Below are 14,070 nucleotides of genomic sequence, written 5' to 3'. Positions count from 1 at the left end.
TAGCAAATGGCTAGAGAGTTGCTTGACTGTTGTCCCAATGATATCCTTGGATGGCATCTTGAACTGTAAATGCATAATTTTCAGAAAAGTCTAGTATTACTATAATTTCATCTTATGTCAAATTATCCTTCCAAAACTGGAGATAAGCCGATTGTGCTGTTGCTGTGAAGCAGTGTGTGGTCAGTTTGTCTGTTTTTTGACAACACATTTCAGAAAAAATCTTCCACTGTACTTTGCTTTGTTTCAAGACTTGTGCAATCGATGTGTGTCCATTGTGTATCAGATACAAGTTCATCGTCATCCATAAGGAGTTCACCATACAGTTTGTTATTCATGTGTTCTGCAAGATTTGCCTTACCAGGACACTTTTCACACCTATGTATCATGCACTGGTAGGAATGGATGTTACACACTAGCAACTTCATTGCACCTTTGTAATGCAGACCAGAATCCTTTATTGCAGCAAACATCAGCTTAGAATTTTGATGGGTCTCACATACACAAACATTATGTGTGCCCCTTAAACTTACAGGCACAACCCATTTTGGCCGAAGATTGAAAAAAGATGATAAACCTACTTCGGTATTGGGATACTTTTCCTTGAATTCTACATATAGTTCTGATATGTTGCATAGCAACAGTGTTTTTTTGCATCTGTACACGTAGATGTCCCATTTTTGCCGTTACATAGTCTTTTTTCTAGGCATTATTCGGCTGTAGTCATTATTTTCATAAAGCTCCGACACTAGCACCTTTATTTCTGAACTCATTTGCTTACCATGAGCCTGCTGAAGTTGTGGAAGCACTCCTTGGGTTGCTTTTATTTTCCTATCTTGCTTTACCATATATGTAGAAACATTGAATTCCTTTGCAGTGTAGTCAATAGACCAAATGGAAGGTGCAAGGGTAAGAATAGCTACTTTTTTCTGGCGTGTGGATACGGCACATTTTTCTTTCAAATCATGCACAATTTTGTCCAAATCAGAGCATTTCTGGCATGATTTATGTTCCTTTGGAGCAGATAGTTCTTCCTCTTCCACCATTAGTGTGTCAGCTATTTTGTGTTTTAATTGTGTTTGAGCTTCTTGTAGTTTTTTTCTACCATAGCTGGGCCTGCCTCTTTTTCCAACTTTGTGTGTCTTCATGGGAGACAAACCAAGAGCAGTCACTGAAGTATTTAATTGCTCATCCACTGTGGTTGTAGGTGGCTGATACTCTTCGTCACTGTCATGTAAATTATCAGAATATTTATCATTTTTTAGCAGTGTAACACACGTGGATCATAACTTTTGTCCTGGTTTCATGTTAAGTCCCATGCACTGATTCACTTTCCATACTGATATTATATCAATTTCTCTGAGGCGACACTTCACTGTCTTCTTATGAATCCTAAATGGATTAAAACAACTTCTTTGTAGGAAAGAATACTTATCCAGAAACAGTTTCATATGATGATAAAAAACACAAAAGTTTCCTGGAACTGTACTTCTTGTGCCCACATGGTGTATCCCGGATCTCTATACCAACAAATCTTGGTCCGATTCATTCAGATCATACAGTACAAAGCGATTGCCACATTTTGTTCCACATGTTGTTTTATGACATGCAGATGCTTGTGCTCTACCAATACAGCAACTTGTTTGAACAAAAGCACCACCAGTACACTCTTCTGCCTCCATACTGATTTTCCACAACAGTACTGACCAGTCCAAACTAGAATCTTAAAAACATGAGCAACCTGTAATTGTTGCTTGTTTCCTTTGTTGTTCCTGCCTAACAATGACTCATTCTGTCTCTGAAAACTACCATTGTTTAACGTTCTGTTGCCTAATGGTTCCCAACAATTGCTGCAGCTTTATTTGAAACAAGCTGTCTGCATCATCACTATTACTTGCTAAATTGTGTTAAAAGAAACGTTACCAAATACATCTCTGTCAACTTTTATTGTAGACAAATGCCTTGCAATAACAACTTTAAATTTTGCCACATATTATATTATGGTCTACTTATGCAGTGTTTGAAATTTGGATTGGATATCACTTGTCCCTTTTGTGCTACCACACTTTGAAAATCCATGTTTTTTAGGTAATTTTTCAAATTTTTGTATTCTCGTGTGCATGTAACTTAGCTTGTGTGACTGATATGGGCAAGATGAGTTCTGTGTGTGTTTAGGCCACATTAAGCTTATCACAAAAAATTTATACCCTTTTTGAGTGAATTATATTTGGCATAGAGGGCACCTACAATATGTACCTTTTGACGTATTACATTTTTTATCACATTTTGGAATTTTTTATTTTCACTCAGGAATATGTTGTTGGTGTTTTGATTCATATAGTGTGTTCTCTAAGTGGATGTTACTGGGTTGTAAAAATTTCACTGGACTGTGTGGAATAGTTCCAAAGTTATTAAGACCTGAAGTTGGGTCTGAAGATAGATTTCCAGATGCGGGTGGCAATTTCCGGGTCATGCCACCTTCTTTTGCAAGCCATAATTCTGGAACTAGTTGGCAGCGGAACTTAAAATTTTGTTCATGAGTGTTCCGCACTTGGTAGCATTGGTGTGCTAAATTTCAGCCAAATCTGAGACTATCAGCCGGAACATTTTCTTAAATTGGTTGAATTGACATGGAATGACTCTACTGTATTTATCCAGTTCAGTTGTCTAATGACCTGTGGCGCAAATTTGCGCTTTTTTTAAAAAAGGAGGGAGAATGTGAGGCAAGTGGAGCAATTGTTAACAAATACATACATACATGCACGTGCATGTGCCCACCATGACATAGATAAAAAAACCGCTTAAAAATAGTCATCAGTGCTTGAAAGGCGTGAAGTAGACCTCATTGTAAGCAACATTTAATATTCTTGGTAAAGCCATTGGTGACCCCAGTTGCAAAATTTCAAACTCCACTGAAAATGATTAAAATGAAGAATGGACATATATGTTAAAAATTTATGCATTTTGCAGTGTGTGTGGATATGGCTACTGGCTTGCTACCTAAGAGGCTTATGCAGTACTCTCTACTACAGCCAGCTGGCTATACAATTTATCTGTTTACTAGAAACATATGCTTGCTTCTCCATGACTTACAAAGTTTTTTCTGTTTATTTATTTGTTATAAAGGACATAATTTAAATGCTTGTAGATAGATTTTAGCCTAAAAATTTTATAGCGTTCAAAGCTTTATATTAATTTCTATGTGATAAGCATCTGTGCTCAGAGTTGATGTAATGAGGTACTGCTTTTCTGGTTAGTTTACTAATACGAAGTAGGCTTGGTTGTATGTCCTCAGTTTAAGAAAGGAAAGTATTGTGATTGTTAGCAAAAATTTTTGTCATACATGAGGAAACAAAAGCATGAGCTCTGGTTGTTGTGACATTATAAATAGCACATACTGAAATTAGTTAAGTTTTTTACATTTTGTGTTTTCAGAATTGTGGTGTGTTATTTCTTGCTAAATATTTGAATCTGGCATTTATTTTGCTAACTATAATATGTCAACAGTACTACTAGAAACAATACATACAAAGCAGCACTTAATCTTGCAGGAATTTCATTTATTGTATTATATGCAATTTGTGTGTGATTATTTTGCAGCAAGACATTAACAAGCGACTGTCGTTACCTGCTGATCTTCATCTACCGGAATCATTTATTGCAAAGCAAAATGTGAGTCCTACAATTGAGGGTCCACTCACACGTGCTACGAGAAGGCAATCACTTTCAGAGATTGGATTTGGGCGTATTGAAACGTATACAAAGTTAGATAAGCTTGGGCAGGTATGTATAAGAAAAAATATAGCATTATTTTAATTTTTGCTGTGCTATATGTATTTAGAGTTGCTTTATGTGAAAATGTACATAGAATATAAAATACACATAAGATCATTTGGTATTATAACTATCACAGCCATTAAATTTTTTCCAAGCTTCACTTTGTGACTATATAGGAGCAAATTCTTTTACACAGAATATAGAGAAGGATGAGAAGTTAAAATAACAAATTTAAAGAAAATGGTATGAAAGAACCACAATGCATAATATTAATGATGGCAGGGAGGATTCGAAAGGGTGGTTTGCTATGCTTTCATTGGTTCCATCATTCGTTCAGATTATAATGCCTAAACTCCAAACTGGACTGTCATAACACTTTAAACTCCATCACAATTGTTGACCCATAGCAGCAGGATTTTATATGATATAGAGCGTTACGGAATTAATTTTATTTCTTGAGTCACTAACAAGGCACAAATCTTAAAAAAATTCAATCTTAAAATGAGAAAAAATATTTGATGGGACTCAATGTTAGGAATTTGCGCAGAATTTAGATTTATTACATTTAACCAACTTTGTTCCCTATTTTACTTTTGAGGAAGTCACAATGCAGGCTAATTCCCAAATCTCCAAAGTACTTAGTAATATAAATCCCATGGATTTTGTACTGATAGCATTGGAGGGTAAGCCTCAGTGCCAACCAAATAGTAGTGTATGGAATGCCGGTGCGACGTGCGACTGCATGAGCGCTGACTTCCCCGTACATAGACGAACCCACTACAGTCTCCATTTCTTCCTGAACTGTCTCAGCAGCATTGCACCTTGTGCTCTGTCGGCTACTACGAGATCTATCGTCTGAACAACCCATGGCTTCGAACTTCGAAATCATTCTCGCCACAGCTGCATTTGTCAACGGCCCTTAACCCATTCAAATCCCCTTCCTATGGCGATAGGATCGTAACACTGAACTAGCACATTCGCCGTTCTGTTAATACAGCTTCACTAAAAGCGCCTTTTCAGGTAACGTCAACATGCTGCTGCTGCTGGCACATCTGATTCTCTCTCTCATTACAGCTTCTATTATACATGATTGTCACGTGCAGTCACACATGTTTTGCTGTCGAGCACCATGTGCCAGACATTTTGTGAACTTTATTTTTTTTTACTCTTCTCTCTCTCTCTCTCTCTCTCTCTCTCTCTCTCTCTCTCTCTCTCTCTCTCTCTCTAATAAAACCCCATGTCATTCCAAGCATGTGTGTCAATTTTTACCTCTCGATCTACATTATTGCATGGTTTATTAAGTTTTCAAATTTATACTGACTTTTTGATCACCAGGTATAATCATTTGATACAAATGTGCTCTGACACACTTACAGCACTATTTGTTTTCATAGTTAATGTTTCCTTTAATACCAATTTCTCTGTTACTTCGTAACATATTTACTTGTAAAATCTATTCTTCTATTTTACGGTAACTTCATTTTTTGTGTGTGAATTTTTCTCTCACTGTTAGGCTCATTGCTGCCTCTAAATCAACCATGGAAAATGGAAGATATAGAGCTGGGACAGCATAGGGGGTCAGCTAGTGTTTTGGAAGCAGATTCAACACTTCACTTTTCAAATACCTTTCTTAATCTAAATCAGCAAAATGTTATGGCCACACACATTAGCAACTGAGAAAAAATTGGCATGTTTACTGGCATTTATCCATTTGTTTTATAAATGTTTCTCTTCTTCTGCAGGGATTAGTATAATTCGTGATTGCACAAAAAATTGTTATTTTTCGCCGTAAGCAATTCGTAACATTTTCTCAGAACCCCTCAAAACACAATGACAACACAATAAATTATGGCAATGGTTGGTTACTGGATGGTGGCAGGTTCACATGCGACATCATTGTTGCAGCTTGCTACTGTGATCTTTACTTTGTATTCTAGTAACGGTGGTGTAAATATTGTTCAGATAGCTCTACTTACCACCCCTTACCTTTTCTCCAAATCTTGTGTCTTCATTTCTAGTCTAGGTTTGCAGTTGTCATTTTTCTGAGAGATTAATGTTTCAGATTGGTAAGTGTTGTTATTTCCAATTTCAGTTAATTTTTTGTGAATATTTTCTGCCTTGCAGGGCACATATGCAACTGTTTTCAAAGGAAAATCAAGGCTGACTGATAACCTTGTTGCCTTAAAAGAAATTCGCCTTGAACATGAAGAAGGCGCTCCATGCACAGCAATAAGAGAGGTTTCTTTACTTAGGGAGCTCAGACATGCCAACATAGGTAACATTATTTTCTGATGTTGTGTACTTGAAATACTGATTCCATCATTAATTTTTTTAAATTTGAATAGTTAATATTTTAACATATTTTTATGATATACTAAAAAAAGTATTAAGTTGTTTCAGTCCTATATCATATGAGTTTAGTAAAAAGAAACAGTGACATATGATCATTTGGGTGAAAGCAAGTCAGTACATCACATGTCATTGATAGCTTTCAGGATACATATTCATTGTGAGTTAACCAATACACATGTAATGCAATGGACTTGAATTTGTAATTTTGTTTTTGCAATTCATTTATTTGACTTCTGTAAGCATTCACCCATTATTCACTAATTTAATAGTCGAGGAGCTGTAATGACCTTCCATAAGAACTTTGGAAATTCACTTATTTGACAGTAGTATGCAATGCAAACAATTAGGTAACAAATGTTTTATTTTCATGTGAGCAAGCAGATCAGTAGAATAAATAGTTCACAAAATTAATGACCTGTGGAAATAAAAAGTTCTTCTCAAAGCTTTTCTTTATGAAAACTCACAGTAGCAAACAAAATCATTAAATATTATAGTAGTCCAACAAATATTAACCAATGTGAATAATAACCATAATTGTCTGTTGGAAAAGCTGCTATTAAAATGTTCTTATCTTACATACTAAATGGAAAATTGTTTTGAGTCAAAAGATATGAGGCCATTCAAGCTGCTATGAAGTTATTGTTTCTGTTTCATTTGTATGACAGTGTAAAAAATTCTCTTACCATCGTTGAGGCCTATAAATCCTCAAAATGCAGGATTCTGTGTAGAGTTATGCACTTCATGGCACAGTGGCCAAATACAGTTAAACCTAATATTAACCCTCGAGCGTGCGCATCCATATATCAAGTGTGCTAACAATAAAAAACATTGTCTTACACCGTTCCATTGTTATTTTACAACTGTGAGCTCAGAGCTTTTCCTTCATTATTGCTTCAGCTAACACAGTGATAAGTTGTGCTGTTATGTGTCCAAGTTGGCAGCAGTAATACAAAATAAACAGCAAGCTAAGTGAGAAAAAATTTATGATCTGTACGAGAAAATTACCCAGATTCCAAGCTTGCAACACAGTCCCACAATGAGGCAGTTGGGTGGGATCTTATGCAACTGTGCTGTTTAATGTGTCGAGTGGGTCATTAGCATGAGATAAAGTGTACGCAATAATGGAATGATATAATGAAAGTTTATTTTATTATTGTTTGATTATACAGTGATTTAGTTTATGTAATGTAAGTTTATTTTATCATTTTGTAATTAAACTAAGATTAAACTGTGATTTTGCTCATACATGTGTACACTGGTAACAAAGGGAGCTGTTCTGTAAATGTGTACTATGCACCCGCTCATGTTATAAAACAACAGTATGCCCCTTCGAGGGTTAATGAAACTACCTTTAAGAAACTCCAACATTTTGATGGGCACTTCTTGTGGTTCTGGTGAAACTGCTGTAAAAGTTATTATGAAATTATTTATGAATTACAGCTTTTTTTTAAAATTTAATTCTTAACATACCAGAGAGTTTGTGGTTTCTTACTATTGACGACTGGCAAAATATATGACAGAGGTAAAAGGGTAGAGATGGGGGGACAACAAAAAACCGATAAGAATTGTGTGTTATAATTGATAGACATGAAATTATCTCATCATTAATAATGGTTAAGTTTAAAACGATATGTTTTAAAAACATGAAAGGAGTCCCATGCACTTATGACTTCAATATCAATGCCTGAATAACCACAGAAATTTTTACAGTGTTACCTAAAAGTTTACATGCCAGGACTGGAACAAATGAATGGTTGTTCTTATGACGGAAAGATCCCTTCCAAGTACAGAGGTGACTTAATTTTTTTAGCAATGGCAGTGCTGTGTTTTTCCTGCTAACTGCGCAAGTCACCTACACCTCTGTACCTGGTCATAGTTCATTGCATGAAACCAAAATACAAAGTGGTTGTTGTGGAGAGAGTAATTTAGTCCATGAGGAAATATGAACATTTTGAAAACTATAGACTTGCTTGTTGCTGCCAGGAGTGTGGTGTCTTAAAATACTGCACTGAACTTTTTTTGGAAATGTTTGCTTTGGTTCAAGGTTGGTTGCTCTAAAAGAAAATGACTTACCTAAAGAAAAATGGAAAGTCATCAGAGAGATGTTTATGGTGATGGGATTCAGGCTTTCATTCACCAGATAGTTGCAAATGAGCTGTGTTATACTCTTGTGAGCTGAATACAAGCTGAATAGGAAGCTGGCAGTTGCAGCACTGAGAATGGAAGAGAAGACAAAGAGTCAGTTGTAGCTTTGGAAGTACCTCATATATTTTGGAACTGTTTTTTCCTCAGTTCATTTACAAGTCACCAGTGTTTCGGTCAGGTGATTGTATATGATATGTTGCATGACAAAGATACTACATGTCATGTGACAACAAAGATTGTATTCTATTCTAACATAATGTTTTGTGCTAATTTTTTGTGTACATGTTTCTCAGATAATGACATTTGTTCCAGTGACATTACATGACATAGTTCATACTGAGAAGTCTCTCACCTTAGTGTTTGAGTATTTAGAAAAGGATTTGAAGCAATACATGGATGAGTGCTGCAACATTCTCAGCATGAACAATGTAAAGGTATGGAATGTTAATACTTTATTACATTTAATTAGTGAAAATTTACTGTGTAATAGTAAAGCCTCTTTTGGTGTGACATCTAATTGGATGAAAATAAAGTAATAAAAGGAACACATAATGTTCCATTAGAATGTGTTTTTCTTAAATTGTATACATCTTCTAACCAGCTTCTTACATTTGTTCAAATTTCATTTGAAGGACGCCTAGTGTCTGTTGTAAAGGGGATGGGGTAGTCTAGTTGAAATTTGACTGTTGCAATTCCACCACATCCACACTTCTTGTCTCAGTGCCACAACATTACACTACCACTGTGGGAGGTGAAACTGCAGGTGCCCTCCATTTCAAAATATTAGTATCATTAGAGAAAAATAATCATCCATATTGTATACATGCAGCCCATAAGAACAAATTTATTATATACGGAAATGATTCTTACTGAGAGCTGTCCACAGTTGTTGATTCTCTATTAAATATGGAATCTTTAAAGTGTGATTCCATCAACCACATTTGAAGACTGTATCTGTATAGGTAGCTCTTTGAACTATCTGGATGCAAATCAGTTCCCTGGTCACTCACTTTGTCAATACTTTCACTTCAAAACTCTATTACAATGTTTTTCAAGTTCCTGCAACATTAGAACATTGCTATGCCAATGTTCCCTTCCAGTGTTTTTCACGTATACAGCCACTTTTGTCCAGTCTTGTACTGTTATCTCCCTTGTGCACCTTTGTATCATCCTTCCTAAGTTTGTAATGACAGATTGCAGAAATTTGTCACATATTTGTGTGTGTGTGTGGGGGGGGGGGGGGGGGGACATTTTCTTTTAAAACCCTTCCCACTATGTCCAAGGTGTTCTGTCACTGAGGTATTACTTTTTCACAACCATTACGATGTATTTACTCCATGGGAAACAAGGTTCAGAGTTTAATTTCCTTGAACTGTGCAATGTGGGGCACTATCATGTACACTATGCATCTGTTAAAGAGATTTGAGCTGCCTTTCATGCAGCCACTTATTATAAATAAATTTTGTGTTCATCCTATCAGCTTTGCAATGCATTAATGAGGCACTTCTGTTTCCATACTTTCCTCATTGCTTGGTTTTTTTTTTTATATTAGTACGTCTAGGCCCTCAGTTAGCTTCACTCTTTGGCCTTGTCATTCTGTCGTGTTGGCTGTCGCTGTTGTCTGTCTGTGGTTTTTGGCGACTCTCCATTGACGGCCTTGACCAGTCGGCCATTGTCTTCTGGTCTTGTGTGATTCCAGTTACTATATCTTGGAATGCACGTGAACAATGGCTGTGTTACTCAGGTGCAGGCTATAACTACCCCTTGTGGGAGAACATGATTTCCCCCACCCCACCCCTTGACAGCCTGCAAGGTTAGTTCCAATATTTTCATCCAGTAAAGATATTTCAGATAAGTTATACACTCACTACTAAAAGGTGTTTCCATGTGACTGTGAATGTCCATTAGAGCAAAAACTTCAATAATAACAAATTATTTAACTCACATCACTACAAGCAGATAATGGAATGATTTCATACCAGTACAATATTGCGTCCAGCTGTGATCTGTGATCAAAAATAGTATCTTTAACCATGGTTTGTACTGCTTCTCCCATATCAAGCTATTCCAGTTAGTGTCAACCTGTGGACAGCTGGGTACCCATGGTTACATGTGGGTAGTAGAGATCAGAAACAAGCTCTGTATACTCACCTTAAACTCACCTGCAGGTCCTATGACACTGTCTCGGATACTTGCCTCACCAGTCTTCACTGCTGCCCGTTTAATTGAAAACTCATCAGTTTCATCTATTGTTGGTACATGTGGACTATGCGAGCATAGAAAGGAGAGCGAGTACATGAGTTCACCGAGGACTCGTGCCCTTGCTGCTACATAGACAACCATTGGGCATGATGAGTTTATATACAGGGCTATTACAAATGATTGAAGCAATTTCATAAATTCACTGTAGCTCCATTCGGTTGACATATGGCCACGACACACTACAGCTACGTAGAAAAACTCGTGAAGTTTTGTTCAGCTGAAGCCGCACTTCAGGTTTCTGCCACCAGAGCGCTTGAGAGCGCAGTGAGACAAAATGGCGACAAATGATTGAAGCGATTTCATAAATTCACTGTAGCTCCATTCGGTTGACATATGGCCACAACACACTACAGCTACGTAGAAAAACTCGTAAAGTTTTGTTCGGCTGAAGCCGCACTTCAGGTTTCTGCCGCCAGAGCGCTTGAGAGCGCAGTGAGACAAAATGGCGACAGGAGCCGAGAAAGTGTATGCCGTGCTTGAAATGAACTCGCATCAGTCAGTCATAACAGTGCAACGACACTTCAGGGCAAAGTTCAACAAAGATCCACCAACTGCTAACTCCATTCGGCGATGGTATGCGCAGTTTAAAGCTTCTGGATGCCTCTGTAAGGGGAAATCAGCGGGTCGGCCTGCAGTGAGCGAAGAAACGGTTGAACGCGTGCGGGCAAGTTTTGTGCGTAGCCCGTGGAAGTCGACGAATAAAGCAAGCAGGGAGCTAAACGTACCACAGCCGACGGTTTGGAAAATCTTACGGAAAAGGCTAAAGCAGAAGCCTTACTGTTTACAATTGCTACAAGCCCCGACACCCGATGACAAAGTCAAACGCTTTGAATTTTCGGCACGGTTGCAACAGCTCATGGAAGAGGATGCGTTTAGTGCGAAACTTGTTTTCAGTGATGAAGCAACATTATTTCTTAATGGTGAAGTGAACAGACACAATGTGAGAATCTGGACGGTAGAGAATCCTCACGCATTCGTGCAGCAAATTCGCAGTTCACCAAAAGTTAACGTGTTTTTTTTTTGCAATCTTACGGTTTAAAGTTTACGGCCCCTTTTTCTTCTGCAAAAAATACGTTACAGGACACGTGTATCTGGATATGCTGGAAAATTGGCTCATGCCACAACTGGAGACTGACAGCGCTGACTTCATCTTTCAACAGGATGGTGCTCCACTGCACTTCCATCATGATGATCGGCATTTCTTAAACAGGAGATTGGAAAACCGATGGATCGGTCGTGGTGGAGATCATGATCAGCAATTCATGTCATGGCCTCCACGCTCTCCCAACTTAACCCCATGCAATTTCTTTCTGTGGGGTTATGGGAAAGATTCAGTGTTTAAACATCCTCTACCAAGAAACGTGCCAGAACTGCGAGCTCGCATCAACGATGCTTTCAAACTCATTGATGGGGACATGCTGCGCCGAGTGTAGGAGGAACTTGATTATCGGCTTGATGTCTGCCGAATCACTAAAGGGCCACATATTGAACATTTGTGAATGCCTAAAAAAACTTTTTGAGTTTTGTATGTGTGTGCAAAGCATTGTGAAAATATCTCAAATAATAAAGTTATTGTAGAGCTGTGAAATCGCTTCAATCATTTGTAATAACCCTGTACAAATACGGTGGCTGTGTGTGAGCAATTACGTTGAGTTAAACATACTTTCAAACTGTTACTGAGTTGTCTGTGATGGCAGTATAAGAAAATGAGGGTAAAATGTATCCCCTGAATGGTGATTAATTTTTAAAATAAATTTCCAGCAGTCTTTGAGAAAGTTACAAAAATGAATTATAAGTGACACAACTTGCTATTAGCCCATAAATACAAGTTTCTGTGGCCAAAAGAACACACAGATAGCTTGATTTTTGGTTACAGGGACACAACACTGATGTTGTTCTGTGCCTTATTTTGATGTGAGAGGGTACATACGTTTTTTCCTATGACATATGGACTATATAGCATGAAACTTTTTCCAGGCATCAATATCAGTTGCACATTGGCAATTGTATACACTGCTTCACTTAATTTATTTCTTACACGCTTTACTGTCTCACAAAACATTGATTCATTAGAACTCATCTGATCCCAAAAGTAAGTCATTTCCACTCTTTCAGTGCTAATTTACTATGGTAAGACTGCACACTTAACTTCCGTACTCTGTCACGACTAGCCTTCCGCCTTAGCAAGAGAGAACTAGTCGATGAGTAGAAAGTGACCACAGTATCACTGTTCTCAGACTCGTTGCACTCACAGAACTGTGGGAAGAAAGGAAGCCAGTATATCACTGGTGTAACAGTGGTGCCTTGATTTCTAATGTATGCAACCCTCAATTTTTGACTCAAACTTGTTCCATTTCCGATCTCCAGGGGGCAGGGGTGTGCAGTCAGCTGACTTGGGTATAGTCTTTCAGCCAGGCCATAGAGTACATGATCATATTGCACTGTCAGAGCACATGCAGGCTGTAGTGGCCAAGCTGTTCGTGCATGTACACAGTGTTCGCAATAGGACCGCCTGGTGGGTACCTACACCAGTGTGCAAGTGTGATGAGGAGCACCGTTGCACTATGGGACAGCATTGGACTGGAAGTACATTTTTTGTGTGTAGTAATGATATCATTCGCTCAGAAAATTGTAAGAACTGCCAAGGGATAGTAATATTCTTAAAATACTTGTCTTGTATATACAAGCCAGTTAATTAACAACATTAAAAGCATTTCCAAGTTGCAGTATGCAATCTTTTGATTTGTTCTGAAGAAGATGTTAACAATCCTTAACAATTACAATGTAATTTTTCAGTATTGTGTATTGCAATGTCTTTTTTTCTTTTCTTTTTCTCTCTCTTTTTTTTTTTTTTTTTTTTTTTTTTTTTTTTTTTTTTTTTTTTTTTTTTTTTTTGCACGTGATCATCATGCAGTTTGCGTAGTTTGCATATTAATTTTTTTAAATTTGTTGTTCTTTCAGATATTCCTTTTCCAGCTTCTTCGTGGTCTTGCGTACTGTCACCGAAGGCGAATACTACATAGAGATCTTAAGCCACAAAATCTCTTAATAAATGAAAGGGGTGAACTAAAGGTAAAGTAATGGCAAATTTTTGTTTCAAAAATTTTTATTATTTGGGCTGTGGAAGAAATGCAATATAATGTAGCATAAGGCTTTTGTTAATTGCTGTAGAACTTTCCTCAATGCCATGAAACAGTGAAATAATATTACCTCATATTTATTACATGATTGTATGAATCAATGCAGCTGATCCCTGAAGCACACTAAATAGAGTAGCTTAATTTCCCAAAATCGTCATTGCCAGCCAGTTACTACTTTGTTCACCATATCCTTCCATTTCTCTTCGTCTAATTTGTGATTTCGCTTATTTCAGGTCTATGTTATGAGGAACTTAGTTTACGTGCTACCTAGTGTTGTTAATGTAATTCATTTTAGTTTCATCTACGGGATATCTCTCCTTCTTCTTCTTCTTCTTCTTCTTCTTCTTCTTAACTGTTGGCAGCTAGCTCTGACTCCATAAATATATTTCCAGTTTGA

At 37.3% G+C, this 14,070-nt stretch overlaps 1 protein-coding gene across 3 annotated transcripts in view; it reads left to right on the top strand.

The window, feature by feature from the left end:
• The window catches only part of LOC126297836 (cyclin-dependent kinase 17-like), a 162,309-nt gene that overhangs the window by 93,511 nt on the left and 54,728 nt on the right, over positions 1 to 14,070 (top strand). For all 3 annotated transcript variants that reach the window (XM_049989087.1, XM_049989086.1, XM_049989088.1), the window contains 4 exons: positions 3,598 to 3,780; positions 5,899 to 6,049; positions 8,584 to 8,705; positions 13,495 to 13,605. In XM_049989087.1, coding sequence (XP_049845044.1) covers positions 3,598 to 3,780; positions 5,899 to 6,049; positions 8,584 to 8,705; positions 13,495 to 13,605 — 567 coding nt within the window. The remainder of the gene's footprint in view (positions 1 to 3,597; positions 3,781 to 5,898; positions 6,050 to 8,583; positions 8,706 to 13,494; positions 13,606 to 14,070) is intronic.

This window comes from Schistocerca gregaria, chromosome X (genome assembly GCF_023897955.1).
Source record: "Schistocerca gregaria isolate iqSchGreg1 chromosome X, iqSchGreg1.2, whole genome shotgun sequence".
NCBI lineage: Eukaryota > Metazoa > Arthropoda > Insecta > Orthoptera > Acrididae > Schistocerca > Schistocerca gregaria.
The sequence above is the reverse complement of the archived record's forward strand: the minus strand, read 5'-3'. Positions and strand labels throughout refer to the sequence as shown.